This window comes from Leptodactylus fuscus, chromosome 5 (genome assembly GCF_031893055.1).
Source record: "Leptodactylus fuscus isolate aLepFus1 chromosome 5, aLepFus1.hap2, whole genome shotgun sequence".
Lineage (NCBI taxonomy): Eukaryota > Metazoa > Chordata > Amphibia > Anura > Leptodactylidae > Leptodactylus > Leptodactylus fuscus.
Genome location: NC_134269.1, coordinates 102,593,918 through 102,615,037, shown reverse-complemented (window position 1 = coordinate 102,615,037; position 21,120 = coordinate 102,593,918). Strand labels below are relative to the sequence as shown.

The 21,120-nt window shown below is 46.5% G+C and overlaps 1 protein-coding gene across 1 annotated transcript in view; it reads left to right on the top strand.

The window, feature by feature from the left end:
- LRGUK (leucine rich repeats and guanylate kinase domain containing) overlaps positions 1–3,134 on the top strand; it is a 48,966-nt gene extending 45,832 nt beyond the window's left edge. The window contains exon 20 of the mRNA XM_075276270.1: positions 2,806–3,134. Coding sequence (XP_075132371.1) covers positions 2,806–2,993 — 188 coding nt within the window. The 3' untranslated portion in view covers positions 2,994–3,134. The remainder of the gene's footprint in view (positions 1–2,805) is intronic.
- Positions 3,135–21,120: the final 17,986 nt, after the last annotated feature.

Genomic DNA, 21,120 nt, shown 5'->3' with positions numbered 1-21,120 from the left:
CTCCTATGACGCGGACGGGGAAGAGGGGCATTCTGGGGGATCAGCGCTGCTGTATTATCTGTCATAAGCTCTAAATATGGGGTGTCCCCTGAAAACGCTCGCACCGCTTACACATTTCCTTCTAGTCGCAGCCACTTATGTCCTAATGATTCGGCGACTTTTGGAGTTTTTGTCTTCACATTGTACAAGGTAGATTTTTATTTTTATTTTCTGGCAATCTGGCCATATGAGGGCTTGGTGTTTGCGGTATTAGATGTACTTTTCAATGCCACCATTTTGGGGCCTGTAACTTATTGACTACATTTTATTAACTCTTTCTGGGTGGGATGTAAAAGGAAACATCAATTCTGGCATTGCTTTTTAGCATTTTTTTTTTTTTCCCGCGCAGCGTACAGCATAAGTAACATGTTACCTTTATTCTGCGGGTCGGTACGGTTATGGCGATACCTCATTTATATAATTTTTTAATGCGTTGCTATTTGTGCAGAATAGAATTCAATTCAGGGAAAAAAATCTATTGTTTTTGCATCGCCATCTTCTGAAAGGCGTAACGTTTTTTATTTTTCGCTAGACAGAGCTGGTTGAGGGCTTATTTTTTGCGGGAAGACCTCTTCTTTTTATTGGTACCATTTTGGTTTTCATCTGACCATTTGATTACTTTTTATTGAACATTTTGTAAGGGAAAGGTGGTGAATAATCATTATTTTGTGCGGTTTTCTACGTTTTTTTTTTACGACATTCGCCGTTCGGGTTAAATAATGTTTTAATTTTATTGTTCAGGTTATTACGGACGCGGTGATACCAAATATGTAATGTTTTTTTCTATTTTTCTTTATTTTACATAATAAAACATTTTATATGGGGAAAATGGGATTTTTGGGGCTTTATTTATTTCTATTTTATTTTAAACTTATTTAAACTTTTTTATTTTTACTTTTGTCCAACTTTTTTTTTCTGTCCCCATGGGGGATTGAAGCAGTGATCATTGCTGAGATACCCTGCAATACACGTGTTACACGTGTATTGGAAGCTGTCAGCCTGTGTAGACGCACAGGCTGACAGCTTAATTTACGGCAGGATCAGCCAGGTGCGAGGACGGGGTAAGTGAAGGGGCAGACCCGGGGTCACTGATCAGACCCCGGGCTGCCCCCTACGAACACCGGCACCCCCCGAAACCGGCGCGGGGGGTGCCGATCGGCACAATTTTAGAACGAAACCCCGGAGGTGCCGGCGGTCATGTTGATCACCGGCATCTCAGGGGTTAACACCCGCGATCGGACCCGGTTCCGACCGCGGGTGTTACGGGGCATTGTCAGCCGTGTATTACGGCTGACACCCGCTGTGCATGGTGCGCACACAGTTTCTGTGTGCGCACCATACATCCGCAGTAATAGTACGGCGCAGTGCGGGAAGCCCTTCCCAGCAGCACCGTACTATTACGGCGAATATCGGGAAGGGGTTAATTCTAAACACTCTGCTGAATTAATCCTGTTAGAGCAGCTTGCACAAGAGTTAAAGCTAAGGCCCACATTCTGGAACGCAATGGCTGGAATTAGCCAGAATCTCACACACTTTGCTGGTACTGTAAAATGCTGCGTTTGTGTAACATGGGGCTTCATCAGCTTTTTATTTGTTTGCAGATTTTCATGCGTGTTTTTGAGCCAAAGCCAAAAACCGCTAGAAAAGGAATGGGAAATATATAGGAAGCATTTCTTCTTCTACCTTTTGCTAAATCCACTCCTGGTTTTGGCTCAAAAAGCCACAACAAAATGCAATAAAAAAATCTGTGTTTCTGTAGTGTGGGGCCTTAGTCTAAGGCTGTGGCCCCACATGGCATAAATTGGCGTCCACACATCTGAGAAATACCTGCAGCGGAAATGCTGCGATTTCCAAAACTCTAGAGTTGTTGTTGTGAAAAGCTGGCCGTTTCCCTATAGGTATAACTGAAACAGAACGCACTTTCTGTGAAAAACTGCAATGCGTTTTTGATGCAATTTTTTTCCACAGTAATTTTTCACTGCAGCCCGCTACGTGGGGCCTTAGCCTAAAGGAATTTTTTGGACCCTAATGCATGTTTCATACGGATGACCTATCCACAGCGCTGATTAGCTGTTCCAGCAGTCATTGCTGTGGACAGGTACCACAAGCAGACAGTCTGCTCCTATTCAAGTAATATGTGGAGCAATATTCAATAATAGGAGCAGAGCTGAAGTTCCACAGTGCCACCACTATGCAGTGGATGAAGTTTCAGCTCTGTATTCACTGTTTGTCCACTGTAGCAGCTTCTGGAGGCAACCAGAATGATAGGTCTGTGTGGGGCTCTATGGGGAAATCACCAACATTTCCTTACGTATACTTGTCCTGCTGCGATTTCCAAAACCGCGTCACATTTGGAAATCATAGCAGGTACGCTGTGCATATTTTTTCACAGTGTGTGGACGGGATTCGCTAGAATCTCATCCACCATGCAGGGACTGTAAAATGCTGTTTTATTTTCCGCAGTATTTCTGCAATATGGGGCCCCACATAGCGAAGTGCAGTAAAAAATTTTTTAAAAAGTGGAAATCGTGGTGTTGCGCTTGTGCCCATAGAAATTAGCATACTGATCTGACCCACGGTCATCTGCAATGAGCCTTAGGCTGAGGTCGCATTGTGGAAAACCTGCAAATTTTGCTGCAGAGTCAAAGCCATGAATGTATTTTTTGGTATCCAACTTTGAAAAAAAAAAAATCTAATTCAGATCGAAGCAGATAATTTTGTAGCATACCTAACTTGTGGACCTTTTGTTTTCTGTTTACTTGACAGGTGACCTGAAAGATGTGGGAAATACTCCAGAGACTCCAAGACTTCCATCTTCAAATCGTTCTGATATCAGTCCATCCAAGTCCAAATCATCGTCATCCTCACCCGGAAACTACACTAGCCGTTCAGGGTCAAATACTAAACCAATTCTACCACCTATTCCATCAGGATGCAAAAAGTCAACAACATAGATTTTTGGTTTTAAATAATACAATGTTACTGTACATGGCTTTCACCAGTTTTATCATATTTCAGACTGTATTGGTTAGATAAATATTTGCAAGGAATATATTTTTATGCAGATCATCTTAGAATATTGTCGCATTGCATTTACTGTAGACATAGAATATGCTGTAGATACACATCACACTACTTATTTTTGTCATCCCTTGATTTCAATGAGATTTGGAGCATTTTTTTCCAAAATAGAGCAGGAAACTTCTTTTTCAACTAGCTGACCCTCTTTGAAATTAATAGAAGATTTCAAACATTTTTGAAGGTGTTTTTCATAAAATGATAATTCTGTAGTACCTTGTCTTAGAACTCAGATTTGTGCCACATATCTCTTATTCTTCCAGGAAATGTCTGAAGACATTCATTTCTATCCTTTCAAAGTCAATACTGATTGGACAGTGCTACAGTGGGTGGAGATACAGCCTTAAATAGAGTAACAAGAATTCTGGACCACCTTCTCTTGAAATTCTAATTGCATTCCCAATTAAAGTATTTACCAGGTTACCCAAATGAAAAAGATTTCTGTCCTAAGAGAGAGTTAAAAATAACTTTTCATAAATACCATATATACTAGAGTATAAGCCGACCGAATATAAGCCTACCCCCCTAATTTTACCACAAAAAACTGGGAAAACTTAATGACTCGAGTATAAGCCGGGGGGGGGGGGGGGGGGATGCAGCAGCTACTGGAAAACTTCAAAAATTAAAATGGTCGGAGTTTTTGGGTGCAGTAGGTGCTGGGGAAGGGGAGGGGGTGTTTTGGTTGTCTGTCTGTCCCTTCCCTGAGCTTGAGGACTGGGTTTTTTTCCCCCCACTTGGAATTCAGCCTGGCTGAATATAAGGTATCTGCAGTGCAGTTAACCTCTTCACGACGGAATAGGAGCACTGCAGATCCCCTATATTCAAGCAGGCTGAATTCCAAGTGGGAGAAAAAAAAAACAGTCTCAGGGAAGGGGCAGTTAGACAACTTTGTTTTCCAGCTACAGCCTTTACCGTACACGAAAAATATTTTTATAGATTTGTAGAGCGGGCGTTTTCGGACACAGGGCTACCTAATGTGTATATGTTTCACAGTATTAGTTTTATATGTGTTCTAGGGAAAGGGGGGGTGATTTGAATTTTTTATACTTTATTATTTACTTTTTTACTTTTTTTTTTTTTTTTGCATTTATTAGATTCCCTAGGGGGTCTTGAACCCCAGGGGGTCTGATCACTAATGCATTGCAATACATTGCAAAAATGGTCATTTCTTTTGCAGGCTGCATAGAGCAGCCTGCAAAAGAAAAGCACTGCAGCTGGGGAGCTTTTACAGAGGAGCTGAGGGGAATCCCCGGACGCAGGCAGGAGCGTGGACCTGAAGGAAGACCTCTGCCGCCGGACCTGAAGGGGAACTGTGGCCAGCCACAGGCAAAAGCCGAGGGGAATCCCCGGCAGACTCGGCTGCCTGGATTTCCCCTCAGCGCTTCTGGCGACGGCCGGCTTTTATTTTGCATGCCGAGGTCTTCAGGTACGTGCTCCTGCCCGGGGATCTCTTCTTCAGCTCCGGCGGCCAAGGTACGCGCTCCTGCTGGCAGCCGGGGATCACCCCATCGCTTCAGGGCCGCATTTGAGAGAGCGGTCGTGTCCGCTCTCTCCAGGGGCATGGCGGCATCTCCACTGTAACTCCGCCATTACCACTGTAAGAGTTACAGTGGAGGTACCAATTCTAATGGCGACTGCTCTGGAGCAGAGCGGTCGCCATTATAGCTACAGACTACGCAGCACAGACCCGGCATCCAGACACCGGGGGCGGGTGCCGGGCCCGCAGCATCGCCATAGTTACTTATCGCAAACTACAGAAGTACTTACGGTACTTTTGCTAGAAGGCCCCAGTACTTCTGCCAGGAGCGTGGCGATGCTGCGGCCTGGCACCAACCCCCATGTCTGTATGCTGGGTCTGTAACTACGGTATTACCGTAATGACCCGAATATAAGCCGAGGCGGACTTTTTCAGCCCAAAAACTGAGCTGAAAAACTCGGCTTATACTCGAGTATATACGGTACCTTTAAAAATTATCTTCCAAGAAAATTAACAAAATCAGTGCACATATAATGTGATGTAGATTTGATAAAATTGGAACCGTCTTACCAATTAATCGGTAAATAGGAGTTAGGGTTGGGGTGGGGGCAAAAAAATAAATTACATCTTCAAAGTGGATCATGGGGTTCTACGTGTAGGGAAAACTGAGGTGTGTCTCTAAGTGACCGCTAACCATCTGCATCCAAGACTCTCGCCCTAATAATAGCTTGCTTCCAAGGCTCAACCCTGATATACAGAAGAGCTGCTGTAGGTCTGGTAGTGGCTAGACCTAACTGACCCAAAAACACGGACAGGACCTCTTTAAAAGACAAAAAAAAAAAATACATTTACTTTTTACTTACTGCTGTAGTACAGAATGCTACAGAAGATAGAATATAAACAATGTATGTGCACTCGACAGTGAAAAAAAGTACTTTTTGAAGTAAAATGATCCAACAGCATCTTCAAGACCTATTATTCTGTAAGGTTATCAGGCTCACATTCAGGCTAGGATTTGTGGACATAACATGGGTGCGATAAAGTGCCCCTACGGTGCTTATATGAAACTGGCTTTAGACAGATGTCTCATGCATTAGCGAGCATAGCAGGGAAATTTGGATAATGCAGAACTAATGGTTTTGGGTTTGTTTGTTTTTTCCCTTATGGCCTACAATCTGTTGGTGGTTGCCACTCAAAAATTGCTCATATTGATTAATTATTGCTTCATTATTTAATAGGAGTCTGACACCAGCTAACTCAGAGTCAAACCAGCCACCATGTTTTGCAAGGTATTTTATGCAGGGTACCATCATACCTTTTTTGATATTGTGAAAGCCATTTTAGAAAATATGCAAATACAAGAGTTTCCAACAACATAAGGTTCTGGAATGTGCCATTGTACGCAAGCTTCATTTGCATATTTCTAACATTTACTTGTTTCATGGAAATGGTTGATGTAAAAGTTTAAAATGAGCTAGACGCACAACGCAATTCTCTGTGTGGTGACCAGCCTAGGTTAATGGTTTTATAAGCGGTCATTTCTGGTATTCTGTAGCTTTTAACAGTTTTTCTCCCTGCAGGCTGTACTTCTGATTTTCAGTTCTTATTGAGCCAGTAGCTGCGATTATGTTTCCCATTCCCTGCAAATGTATTTTACCTATATGAGAGTCATAGACCGTACCTGACCCCCCCCCCCCCCAAAAAAAAAAAAAAAAAAAAAAAAAAAGATTTTTTTTTTTTCTTATGTCTATGGATCCATAAATATCGCATCTCTCAGATTCCATCTGTCTGCTGTTTTCCATGGGATTCCCTGGGGAATTAAGATTACTTTAATTGATCCAGTGTGCATTGGATGATGGACCCGAACGGAACCAGCACCTGACACCTGAGAGACAACATTTCTAAAATGAGATGCCAGATTAATGAGTCATCATGAAAGCATAAATAGTGAATGGCCACCTGCTAATGTTCCATGATGTATAATTTGGTCATCGTAATGGTACTAAGCACACCTGCGAGTTTAGCACAAGGTGCATGGCTGTATCATTACACAGCCCTGCCACAACTTCCAGCAATGGACATATCTCCCTCAGTCCCATACAGAATGAATGTAACAGTACATCTAATCTCCTGTTCTGAAAAGACCCCAGATTTTTTTTTTTTTTTTTTTTTATTAATTACAGTCTGTGCGTAGAAATGTTAAATTCCAGTTATTTGCACAATTTAGGTTTATTCCACAACACATAAGTAATTTAGTTTCAAAATTCAATTTAAAAAAATTAAGACATTGTGGGGGGATGTGACTAGCCGTCAGTGAGCAAGAAAGAATCCATCAGGAGCTCCTGCCATAGCTAGCTAAATCCACGATATATAGGCGACATCAGCAGACATCAGACCTCATAACACACCAGAGGCTTTCCCCCAGGCCTCAGTGATAACATCGGAGTGCGTATTTCTCAGCTCCATCACACTTAAGCTGACTTTGTTATTTGCGGCCTACCTTCTCTTTGGTGCCAGCCGTCATTCTGGATTTTGGGCCTAGCTGTCTGGGGCCCATACTCTGGAGGACTGCACTCCCCGACTCCCCTGAGGTAGTGATCCAGTCCTGTAGTGTGTCGGCCAGCTCTGTCTCAGATAACGCCTCCTGGCAATTTGCTCACCTTGCCCCCTCATTACAACAGCTCCATACGTCTATATTATTGTCCCAGAGACCCCTGTGTGAGTGCTGAGCCTGTACTCCGTCAGCGGGGAGGCTCCTCACATTTACTGGCACTGAGGCCTGGGCAAGGACCTAGAACTGCTCAATAGATTTTCTTCCATGACCCATAACAAGGGCCTTTTCTCTGTTGTTATGATTAAGTAACCTGGCAATGACTTCGCCCTCTGCGGTTCACAGCTGATCTACACTCACCGGCCACTTTATTAGATACACCATGGTAGTAAGGGGTTGGACCCCCTTTTGCCTTCAGAACTGCCTCAATTCTTCGTGGCATAGATTCGACAAGGTGCTGGAAGCATTCCTCAGAGATTTTGGTCCATATTGACATGATGGCATCACACAGTTGCCGCAGATTTGTCGGCTGCACATCCATGATGCGAATCTCCCGTTCCACCACATCCCAAAGATGCTCTATTGGATTGAGATCTGGTGACTGTGGAGGCCATTGGAGTACAGTGAACTCATTGTCATGTTCAAGAAACCAGTCTGAGATGATTCCAGCTTTATGACATGGCGCATTATCCTGCTGAAAGTAGCCATCAGATGTTGGGTACATTGTGGTCATAAAGGGATGGACATGGTCAGCAACAATACTCAGGTAGGTTTTGGCGTTGCAACGATGCTCAATTGGTACCAAGGGGCCCAAAGAAAATATTCCCCATACCATGACACCACCACCACCAGCCTGAACCGTTGATACAAGGCAGGATGGATCCATGCTTTCATGTTGTTGACGCCAAATTCTGACCCTACCATCCGAATGTCGCAGCAGAAATCGAGACTCATCAGACCAGGCAACGTTTTTCCAATCTTCAATTGTCCAATTTCGATGAGCTTGTGCAAATTGTAGCCTCAGTTTCCTGTTCTTAGCTGAAAGGAGTGGCACCCGGTGTGGTCTTCTGCTGCTGTAGCCCATCTGCCTCAAAGTTCGACGTACTGTGCGTTCAGAGATGCTCTTCTGGCTACCTTGGTTGTAACGGGTGGCTATTTGAGTCACTGTTGCCTTTCTATCAGCTCGAACCAGTCTGGCCATTCTCCTCTGACCTCTGGTATCAACAACGCATTTCCGCCCACAGAACTGCCGCTCACTGGATGTTTTTTCTTTTTCGGACCATTCTCTGTAAACCCTAGAGATGGTTGTGCGTGAAAATCCCAGTAGATCAGCAGTTTCTGAAATACTCAGACCAGCCCTTCTGGCACCAACAACCATGCCACGTTCAAAGGCACTCAAATCACCTTTCTTCCCCATACTGATGCTCAGTTTGAACTGCAGGAGATTGTCTTGACCATGACTACATGCCTAAATGCACTGAGTTGCCGCCATGTGATTGGCTGATTAGAAATTAAGTGTTAACGAGCAGTTGGACAGGTGTATCTAATAAAGTGGCCGGTGAGTGTATAGTTCGCTCTGGCACCATAGCTTCACTCCTGCAGTGCTCCTTGGTGGGCCCCATTTCCCTCAGACCCTCTGGGGTTATCAATTACTACATCTTGTTTGCCTCCTCTACCAACCGGACTCTCATTCTAAAACACTGATTTTACTGATTATACTGCTTCTGACATGCCCAGGAGAAAGCCCTCATCCTCCAGAGCTCCCAGAAAGCTCTCTCAATTTTTTTTACAATCTCAACCGGAACAGCCGTCTTCTCATAAGAGTGCCTCCTTTTCCCCTGCAGAGGCTTTGCCGTCATCCCAAGAGTTGTTTCACCCAGATATGGCTGACAATCGACCTCCTACTGCTCGTCGTCCGTCAGCAGACGGGGGAAAACAGGGTTCAAGTGTGTCCCCTCAAGGGTCACCGAATAGCAAAGGCCCAGCCTGTAAAAAAAAACAACCAGGCTATGATTCCTGCTTCTACCGAGTCCTCTCTCTTTAATCATTCTGAGCTTTCTGACTTTCCATCATCCTCAGACCCAGTCACTTGTGATACCCTAAAAGGGATGTTATTTAGAGATGAGCGAACACTAAAATGTTCGAGGTTCGAAATTCGATTCGAACAGCCGCTCAATGTTCGTGTGTTCGAACGGGTTTCGAACCCCATTATAGTCTATGGGGAACAGATACTCGTTAAGGGGGAAACCCAAATCCGTGTCTGGAGGGTCACCAAGTCCACTATGACACCCCAGGAAATGATGCCAACACCTCTGGAATGACACTGGGACAGCAGGGGAAGCATGTCTGGGGGCATCTAACACACCAAAGACCCTCTATTACCCCAACATCACAGCCTAACAACTACACACTTTACACACTCAATACCACCTCTCTGACAGTAGGAAAACACCTTGAAACATGTGTATTTGGCACTTGCAGTGAGGAGAGCTTGTCACCAGCAGTGAATTTGGCCCTTGTAGTAAGTTGAGGTTGGCACCAACATTTGTTTTGAAAATCAGGGTGGATTGAGCCTCTAACCAGCAGAGTTTGGGCAAATTCATGGTGGAGGGAGCCTCTAAACACCCCAGTTTGGGCAAATTCATGGTGGAGGGAGCCTCTAAAAACCCCAGTTTGGACCAATTCATGGTGGAGGGAGCCTCTAACCAGCCCAGTTTGGGCAAATTCATGGTGGAGGGAGCCTCTAAAAAACCCAGTTTGGACCAATTCATGGTGGAGGGAGCCTCTAACCAGCCCAGTTTGGGCAAATTCATGGTGGAGGGAGCCTCTAACCAGCCCAGTTTGGACCAATTAATGGTGGAGGGAGCCTCTAACCAGCCCAGTTTGGACCAATTAATGGTGGAGGGAGCCTCTAACCAGCCCAGTTTGAACCAATTCATGGTGGAGGGAGCCTCTAAACAGCCCAGTTTGGGCAAATTCATGGTGGAGGGAGCCTCTAAAAAACCCAGTTTGGACCAATTCATGGTGGAGGGAGCCTCTAACCAGCCCAGTTTGGACCAATTAATGGTGGAGGGAGCCTCTAACCAGCCCAGTTTGGACCAATTCATGGTGGAGGGAGCCTCTAAACAGCCAAGTTTTGGGAAATTCATGGTGGAGGGAGCCTCTAACCAGCCCAGTTTGGACCAATTCATGGTGGAGGGAGCCTCTAAACAGCCAAGTTTTGGGAAATTCATGGTGGAGGGAGCCTCTAACCAGCCCAGTTTGGACCAATTCATGGTGGAGGGAGCCTCTAAAAAACCCAGTTTGGACCAATTCATGGTGGAGGGAGCCTCTAAACAGCCCAGTTTGGGCAAATTCATGGTGGAGGGAGCCTCTAACCAGCCCAGTTTGGACCAATTAATGGTGGAGGGAGCCTCTAAACAGCCCAGTTTGGGCAAATTCATGGTGGAGGGAGCCTCTAACCAGCCCAGTTTGGACCAATTCATGGTGGAGGGAGCCTCTAACCAGCCCAGTTTGGGCAAATTCATGGTGGAGGGAGCCTCTAAAAAACCCAGTTTGGACCAATTCATGGTGGAGGGAGCCTCTAACCAGCCCAGTTTGGGCAAATTCATGGTGGAGGGAGCCTCTAACCAGCCCAGTTTGGACCAATTAATGGTGGAGGGAGCCTCTAACCAGCCCAGTTTGGACCAATTCATGGTGGAGGGAGCCTCTAACCAGCCCAGTTTGGACCAATTCATGGTGGAGGGAGCCTCTAAACAGCCAAGTTTTGGGAAATTCATGGTGGAGGGAGCCTCTAACCAGCCCAGTTTGGACCAATTCATGGTGGAGGGAGCCTCTAAACAGCCCAGTTTGGGCAAATTCATGGTGGAGGGAGCCTCTAAAAAACCCAGTTTGGACCAATTCATGGTGGAGGGAGCCTCTAATTAGCCCAGTTTGGACCAATTAATTGTGGAGGGAGCCTCTAACCAGCCCAGTTTGGACCAATTAATGGTGGAGGGAGCCTCTAAACAGCCCAGTTTGGGCAAATTCATGGTGGAGGGAGCCTCTAACCAGCCCAGTTTGGACCAATTAATGGTGGAGGGAGCCTCTAACCAGCCCAGTTTGGACCAATTAATGGTGGAGGGAGCCTCTAACCACCCCAGTTTGGACCAATTCATGGTGGAGGGAGCCTCTAACCAGCCCAGTTTGGACCAATTCATGGTGGAGGGAGCCTCTAAAAAACCCAGTTTGGACCAATTCATGGTGGAGGGAGCCTCTAAACAGCCCAGTTTGGGCAAATTCATGGTGGAGGGAGCCTCTAAAAAACCCAGTTTGGACCAATTCATGGTGGAGGGAGCCTCTAACCAGCCCAGTTTGGACCAATTAATGGTGGAGGGAGCCTCTAAACAGCCAAGTTTGGACCAATTCATGGTGGAGGGAGCCTCTAAAAACCCCAGTTTGGACCAATTCATGGTGGAGGGAGCCTCTAACCAGCCCAGTTTGGACCAATTAATGGTGGAGGGAGCCTCTAACCAGCCCAGTTTGGACCAATTAATGGTGGAGGGAGCCTCTAACCACCCCAGTTTGGACCAATTCATGGTGGAGGGAGCCTCTAAACAGCCAAGTTTGGACCAATTCATGGTGAAGGGAGCCTCTAAAAACCCGTTTGGACCAATTCATGGTGGAGGGAGCCTCTAACCAGCCCAGTTTGGGCAAATTCATGGTGGAGGGAGCCTCTAAACAGCCCAGTTTGGGCAAATTCATGGTGGAGGGAGCCTCTAACCAGCCCAGTTTGGACCAATTAATGGTGGAGGGAGCCTCTAACCAGCCCAGTTTGGACCAATTAATGGTGGAGGGAGCCTCTAACCACCCCAGTTTGGACCAATTCATGGTGGAGGGAGCCTCTAAACAGCCAAGTTTGGACCAATTCATGGTGGAGGGAGCCTCTAAAAACCCCAGTTTGGACCAATTCATGGTGGAGGGAGCCTCTAACCAGCCCAGTTTGGACCAATTAATGGTGGAGGGAGCCTCTAAACAGCCAAGTTTTGGGAAATTCATGGTGGAGGGAGCCTCTAACCAGCCCAGTTTGGACCAATTCATGGTGGAGGGAGCCTCTAAAAAACCCAGTTTGGACCAATTCATGGTGGAGGGAGCCTCTAACCAGCCCAGTTTGGACCAATTCATGGTGGAGGGAGCCTCTAAACAGCCCAGTTTGGGCAAATTCATGGTGGAGGGAGCCTCTAAAAAACCCAGTTTGGACCAATTCATGGTGGAGGGAGCCTCTAATTAGCCCAGTTTGGACCAATTAATTGTGGAGGGAGCCTCTAACCAGCCCAGTTTGGACCAATTCATGGTGGAGGGAGCCTCTAACCAGCCCAGTTTGGGCAAATTCATGGTGGAGGGAGCCTCTAAACAGCCCAGTTTGGGCAAATTCATGGTGGAGGGAGCCTCTAACCAGCCCAGTTTGGACCAATTAATGGTGGAGGGAGCCTCTAACCAGCCCAGTTTGGACCAATTAATGGTGGAGGGAGCCTCTAACCACCCCAGTTTGGACCAATTCATGGTGGAGGGAGCCTCTAAACAGCCAAGTTTGGACCAATTCATGGTGGAGGGAGCCTCTAAAAACCCCAGTTTGGACCAATTCATGGTGGAGGGAGCCTCTAACCAGCCCAGTTTGGACCAATTAATGGTGGAGGGAGCCTCTAAACAGCCAAGTTTTGGGAAATTCATGGTGGAGGGAGCCTCTAACCAGCCCAGTTTGGACCAATTCATGGTGGAGGGAGCCTCTAAACAGCCCAGTTTGGGCAAATTCATGGTGGAGGGAGCCTCTAAAAAACCCAGTTTGGACCAATTCATGGTGGAGGGAGCCTCTAATTAGCCCAGTTTGGACCAATTAATTGTGGAGGGAGCCTCTAACCAGCCCAGTTTGGACCAATTAATGGTGGAGGGAGCCTCTAAACAGCCCAGTTTGGGCAAATTCATGGTGGAGGGAGCCTCTAACCAGCCCAGTTTGGACCAATTAATGGTGGAGGGAGCCTCTAACCAGCCCAGTTTGGACCAATTAATGGTGGAGGGAGCCTCTAACCACCCCAGTTTGGACCAATTCATGGTGGAGGGAGCCTCTAACCAGCCCAGTTTGGACCAATTCATGGTGGAGGGAGCCTCTAACCAGCCCAGTTTGGACCAATTAATGGTGGAGGGAGCCTCTAACCACCCCAGTTTGGACCAATTCATGGTGGAGGGAGCCTCTAAAAAACCCAGTTTGGACCAATTCATGGTGGAGGGAGCCTCTAACCAGCCCAGTTTGGACCAATTAATGGTGGAGGGAGCCTCTAACCACCCCAGTTTGGACCAATTCATGGTGGAGGGAGCCTCTAAAAAACCCAGTTTGGACCAATTCATGGTGGAGGGAGCCTCTAAACAGCCCAGTTTGGGCAAATTCATGGTGGAGGGAGCCTCTAAACAGCCCAGTTTGGGCAAATTCATGGTGGAGGGAGCCTCTAACCAGCCCAGTTTGGACCAATTAATGGTGGAGGGAGCCTCTAACCAGCCCAGTTTGGACCAATTCATGGTGGAGGGAGCCTCTAAACAGCCCAGTTTGGGCAAATTCATGGTGGAAGGAGCCTCTAACCAGCAGAGTTGTGGGAAAGCAGGGTGGAGGGAGCCTCTAACCAGCAGAGTTGGTGGAAATCAGGGTGGAGGGAGCCTCTAACCAGCAGAGTTGGGGGAAATCATGTTGGAGGGAGCCTAGTATTAGCAGAATTGTGCAACGCTTATGGTGGATGAGTATGAGGATGCGGAGGAATTGGAGAGGTTGAGTACAGACATGGAGTTTCATGTTGGGGTGCTTTACACAGGTGGGCACAAAAATGAAGGCTCTATCCAGTGGTGGTTCATTTTTATCAAAGTGAGCCGGTCGGCACTCTCAGCTGACAGACGGGTGCGCTTGTCAGTGATGATGCCACCGGCTGCACTGAACACCCTCTCAGATAGGACGCTGGCGGCAGGACAGGACAGCACCTCCAAGGCATATAGGGCAAGTTCAAGCCACAGGTCCAACTTCGACACCCAATACGTGTAGGGCGCAGAGGGGTCGGAGAGGACAGGGCTGTGGTCGGAAAGGTATTCCCGCAACATGCGCCTATACTTCTCACGCCTGGTGACACTAGGACCCTCCGTGGCGGCACTTTGGCGAGGGGGTGCCATCAAGGTGTCCCAGACCTTAGACAGTGTGCCCCTCGTTTGTGTGGACCGGTGAGAACTTGGTTGCCTACTGGAGGAACTGCCCTCCCTGCCGCCACTGTCACATGCTGGAAACATCTCCATCATATTCTGCACCAATTGCCTGTGGCAAGCATTGATGCGATTGGCCCTCCCCTCTACCGGAATAAAAGACGAGATGTTGTTTTTATACCGGGGGTCAAGGATAGCAAAGATCCAGTACTGGTTGTCCTCCATGATTTTGACAATACGCTTGTCGGTTGTAAAGCACCCCAACATGAACTCAGCCATGTCTGCCACAGTGTTAGTTGGCATGACTCCTCTGGCCCCACCGGAAAGTTCAATCTCCATTTCCTCCTCATCCTCCATGTCTACCCATCCACGCTGCAACAATGGGACGATTCGAAGTTGCCCGGAAGCCTCCTGTATCACCATCACATCATCGGACAACTCTTCTTCCTCCTCCTCCTCCTCCTCCTCCTCCTCCATTAAACGCAGTGAAGCGGACAGATGTGTGGACCTACTCTCCAGCTGTGACGGATCGGATGCTATCCCTAACTCCTCTGTGTGATCTGAGTTATCCCTGATGTCAATCAGGGATTCTCTCAGAACACACAAGAGCGGGATTGTAAGGCTCACCATCGCATCCTCAGAGCTCACCCTCCTTGTGGACTCCTCAAAGACCCGTAGGATGTCACAAAGGTCTCTCATCCATGGCCACTCATGGATGTGAAACTGAGGCAGCTGACTTTGTGGCACCCTAGGGTTTTGTAGCTGGTATTCCATCAAAGGTCTCTGCTGCTCAACCACTCTATTCAACATCTGAAACGTTGAGTTCCAGCGTGTGGGGACGTCGCACAAAAGCCGGTGTTGTGGCACATGCAGGCGTTGCTGGAGAGATTTTAAGCTAGCAGCGGCTACTGTCGACTTGCGAAAGTGGGCGCACATGCGCCGCACTTTCACCAGTAGCTCTGGAACATTGGGGTAGCTCTTTAGGAAACGTTGCACCACTAGGTTGAAGACGTGGGCCAGGCATGGAACATGTTGGAGTCCGGCAAGCTCCAGAGCTGCTACCAGGTTCCGGCCGTTATCACAAACGACCATGCCTGGGCCCAGGTGCAGCGGCTCAAACCATATTGCCGTCTCATCGAGGAGGGCATCCCTCACCTCGGAGGCAGTGTGCTGTCTGTCCCCCAAGCTGATCAGCTTCAGCACAGCCTGCTGACGTCTACCAACGCCAGTGCTGCAACGTTTCCAACTCGTAGCTGGGGTCAATCTAACAGCGGAGGAGGAGGCGGTGGCGGAGGAGGAGGCGGAGGAGGAGGCGGTAGAGGAGGAGGAGGAGGGGGGTGTTCTTCTCGTGTCCCTGCCAGGAATGTTAGGCGGGGAGACGAGGTACACCGGGCCAGTTTGGGAAGCAGTCCCAGCCTCAACTACATTTACCCAGTGTGCCGTCAGTGAAATGTAGCGTCCCTGTCCGCATGCACTTGTCCACGCGTCGGTGGTCAAGTGGACCTTTGTGCAAAGCGCGGAACTAAGGGCCCGCCTGATGTTGAGTGACACGTGCTGGTGCAAGGCGGGGACGGCACACCGGGAGAAGTAGTGACGGCTAGGGACGGCATAGCGAGGTGCCGCAGTTGCCATCAGGTCCAGGAAGGCGGGAGTTTCAACAAGCCGGAACGCCAACATCTCCTGGGCCAGCAGTTTAGCGATGTTGGCGTTCAAGGCTTGCGCGTGTGGGTGGTTAGCAGTGTATTTCTGCCGCCGCTCCAATGTCTGAGAGATGGTGGGTTGTTGTAAAGAAACGCCTGATGGTGCCTTTGATGGTGCAGGAGAAGGAGATAAGACAGGACCAGGGGAGGATGAGGTAGAAGTCAACAAAGTGGCGGAGGCAGATGAAGTGGTGTCCTGGCTCGTCCTCTGGAGTGCATCGCCAGCACAGTCAGCAGTGGCAGTGGCAGAGGCAGAGGCAGAGGCAGTGGCAGTGGCGTGAACGGCAGGCGGCCTTTGTCCTGCCGTTGCTGCCTGCCACTGATTCCAGTGCTTGGATTCCAAATGACGGCGCATTGAAGTGGTGGACAGGTTGCTCTTCTCAGAGCCCCTAATCAATTTCGAGAGGCAAATTGTGCAGACAACACTATATCTGTCCTCGGCGCATTCCTTGAAAAAACTCCACACCTTCGAGAAACGTGCCCTCGAGGTGGGAGTTTTTCGGGGCTGGGTACGAACTGGAACATCTTGGGAGATTCCGGGTGTGGCCTGGCTTCGCCTAAGCTGCTGACCTCTGCCTCTGCCTCTAGCTACCCTTTTTGGTGCTGCACCTGCCTCAACATCCACACTACTTTCCCCGCTTGACATCCCCCCTGTCCAGGTCGGGTCAGTGTCCTCATCATCCACCACTTCCTCTTCCAACTCCTGTCTCATCTCCTCCTCCCGCACAATGCGCCAGTCAACTGGATGCCCTGACGGCAACTGCGTCACATCATCGTCGATGAGGGTGGGTTGCTGGTCATCCACCACCAAATCGAACGGAGATGGAGGAGACTCTAGTGTTTGAGCATCTGGACACAGATGCTCCTCTGTTAGGTTCGTGGAATCGTGACGTGGAGAGGCAGGTTGAGGGACAATGAAAGGAGCGGAGAACAGCTCTGGGGAGCAGGGACAGTTTGGGTTATTGTTCTGTAAAGCTTCGGAATTTTGGGAGGAAGGAAGACAAGACTGTTGGGTAATAGGAGGAGAGGAGGCAGAGTCTGACTGGCTGCTGGACAATGTGCTGTAAGCGTTCTCTGACAGCCATTGCAAGACCTGTTCCTGGTTCTCGGGCCTACTAAGGTTTGTACCCTGCAGTTTAGTTAATGTGGCAAGCAACCCTGGCACTGTGGAGTGGCGCAATGCTTGCTGCCCCACAGGAGTAGGCACGGGACGCCCTGTGGCTTCACTGCTACCTTGCTCCCCAGAACCATTCCCCCGACCTCGCCCACGGCCTCGTCCACGTCCCTTTCCGGGAGCCTTGCGCATTTTGAATTCCTAGTTAGAAATTGGCACTGTATACCAGTAGTAAAAATTGTGGGTGCACGTAACCCCAATATATTCTTTGAATTCCCAGTCAGACACTGGCACTATATGGCAGTAGCAAGAAATGAGGGTATTTGTATTCCCAATATACTCTTTGAATTCCCAGTCAGACAATGGCACTGTATACCAGTAGTAAAAATTGTGGGTGCACGTAACCCCAATATATTCTTTGAATTCCCAGTCAGACACTGGCACTATATGGCAGTAGCAAGAAATGAGGGTATTTGTATTCCCAATATACTCTTTGAATTCCCAGTCAGACAATGGCACTGTATACCAGTAGTAAAAATTGTGGGTGCACGTAACCCCAATATATTCTTTGAATTACCAGTCAGAAACTGGCACTATATGGCAGTAGCAAGAAATGAGGGTATTTATAACCCCAATATATTCTTTGAATTCCCAGTCAGACAATGGCACTGTATACCAGTAGTAAAAATTGTGGGTGCACGTAACCCCAATATATTCTTTGAATTACCAGTCAGAAACTGGCACTATATGGCAGTAGCAAGAAATGAGGGTATTTGTATTCCCAATATACTCTTTGAATTCCCAGTCAGACAATGGCACTGTATACCAGTAGTAAAAATTGTGGGTGCACGTAACCCCAATATATTCTTTGAATTACCAGTCAGAAACTGGCACTATATGGCAGTAGCAAGAAATGAGGGTATTTATAACCCCAATATATTCTTTGAATTCCCAGTCAGACAATGGCACTGTATACCAGTAGTAAAAATTGTGGGTGCACGTAACCCCAATATATTCTTTGAATTCCCAGTCAGAAACTGGCACTATATGGCAGTAGCAAGAAATGAGGGTATTTGTATTCCCAATATACTCTTTGAATTCCCAGTCAGACAATGGCACTGTATACCAGTAGTAAAAATTGTGGGTGCACGTAACCCCAATATATTCTTTGAATTACCAGTCAGAAACTGGCACTATATGGCAGTAGCAAGAAATGAGGGTATTTATAACCCCAATATATTCTTTGAATTCCCAGTCAGACAATGGCACTGTATACCAGTAGTAAAAATTGTGGGTGCACGTAACCCCAATATATTCTTTGAATTCCCAGTCAGAAACTGGCACTATATGGCAGTAGCAAGAAATGAGGGTATTTGTATTCCCAATATATTCTTTGAATTCCCAGTCAGACAATGGCACTGTATACCAGTAGTAAAAATTGTGGGTGCACGTAACCCCAATATATTCTTTGAATTACCAGTCAGAAACTGGCACTATATGGCAGTAGCAAGAAATGAGGGTATTTATAACCCCAATATATTCTTTGAATTCCCAGTCAGACAATGGCACTGTATACCAGTAGTAAAAATTGTGGGTGCACGTAACCCCAATATATTCTTTGAATTCCCAGTCAGACACTGGCACTATATGGCAGTAGCAAGAAATGAGGGTATTTGTATTCCCAATATACTCTTTGAATTCCCAGTCAGACAATGGCACTGTATACCAGTAGTAAAAATTGTGGGTGCACGTAACCCCAATATATTCTTTGAATTACCAGTCAGAAACTGGCACTATATGGCAGTAGCAAGAAATGAGGGTATTTATAACCCCAATATATTCTTTGAATTCCCAGTCAGACAATGGCACTGTATACCAGTAGTAAAAATTGTGGGTGCACGTAACCCCAATATATTCTTTGAATTACCAGTCAGAAACTGGCACTATATGGCAGTAGCAAGAAATGAGGGTATTTGTATTCCCAATATACTCTTTGAATTCCCAGTCAGACAATGGCACTGTATACCAGTAGTAAAAATTGTGGGTGCACGTAACCCCAATATATTCTTTGAATTACCAGTCAGAAACTGGCACTATATGGCAGTAGCAAGAAATGAGGGTATTTATAACCCCAATATATTCTTTGAATTCCCAGTCAGACAATGGCACTGTATACCAGTAGTAAAAATTGTGGGTGCACGTAACCCCAATATATTCTTTGAATTCCCAGTCAGAAACTGGCACTATATGGCAGTAGCAAGAAATGAGGGTATTTGTATTCCCAATATACTCTTTGAATTCCCAGTCAGACAATGGCACTGTATACCAGTAGTAAAAATTGTGGGTGCACGTAACCCCAATATATTCTTTGAATTACCAGTCAGAAACTGGCACTATATGGCAGTAGCAAGAAATGAGGGTATTTATAACCCCAATATATTCTTTGAATTCCCAGTCAGACAATGGCACTGTATACCAGTAGTAAAAATTGTGGGTGCACGTAACCCCAATATATTCTTTGAATTCCCAGTCAGACACTGGCACTATATGGCAGTAGCAAGAAATGAGGGTATTTGTATTCCCAATATACTCTTTGAATTCCCAGTCAGACAATGGCACTGTATACCAGTAGTAAAAATTGTGGGTGCACGTAACCCCAATATATTCTTTGAATTACCAGTCAGAAACTGGCACTATATGGCAGTAGCAAGAAATGAGGGTATTTATAACCCCAATATATTCTTTGAATTCCCAGTCAGACAATGGCACTGTATACCAGTAGTAAAAATTGTGGGTGCACGTAACCCCAATATATTCTTTGAATTACCAGTCAGAAACTGGCACTATATGGCAGTAGCAAGAAATGAGGGTATTTGTATTCCCAATATACTCTTTGAATTCCCAGTCAGACAATGGCACTGTATACCAGTAGTAAAAATTGTGGGTGCACGTAACCCCAATATATTCTTTGAATTACCAGTCAGAAACTGGCACTATATGGCAGTAGCAAGAAATGAGGGTATTTATAACCCCAATATATTCTTTGAATTCCCAGTCAGACAATGGCACTGTATACCAGTAGTAAAAATTGTGGGTGCACGTAACCCCAATATATTCTTTGAATTCCCAGTCAGAAACTGGCACTATATGGCAGTAGCAAGAAATGAGGGTATTTGTATTCCCAATATACTCTTTGAATTCCCAGTCAGACAATGGCACTGTATACCAGTAGTAAAAATTGTGGGTGCACGTAACCCCAATATATTCTTTGAATTACCAGTCAGAAACTGGCACTATATGGCAGTAGCAAGAAATGAGGGTATTTATAACCCCAATATATTCTTTGAATTCCCAGTCAGACAATGGCACTGTATACCAGTAGTAAAAATTGTGGGTGCACGTAACCCCAATATATTCTTTGAATTCCCAGTCAGAAACTGGCACTATATGGCAGTAGCAAGAAATGAGGGTATTTGTATTCCCAATATATTCTTTGAATTCCCAGTCAGACAATGGCACTGTATACCAGTAGTAAAAATTGTGGGTGCACGTAACCCCAATATATTCTTTGAATTACCAGTCAGAAACTGGCACTATATGGCAGTAGCAAGAAATGAGGGTATTTATAACCCCAATATATTCTTTGAATTCCCAGTCAGACAATGGCACTGTATACCAGTAGTAAAAATTGTGGGTGCACGTAACCCCAATATATTCTTTGAATTCCCAGTCAGACACTGGCACTATATGGCAGTAGCAAGAAATGAGGGTATTTGTATTCCCAATATACTCTTTGAATTCCCAGTCAGACAATGGCACTGTATACCAGTAGTAAAAATTGTGGGTGCACGTAACCCCAATATATTCTTTGAATTACCAGTCAGAAACTGGCACTATATGGCAGTAGCAAGAAATGAGGGTATTTATAACCCCAATATATTCTTTGAAT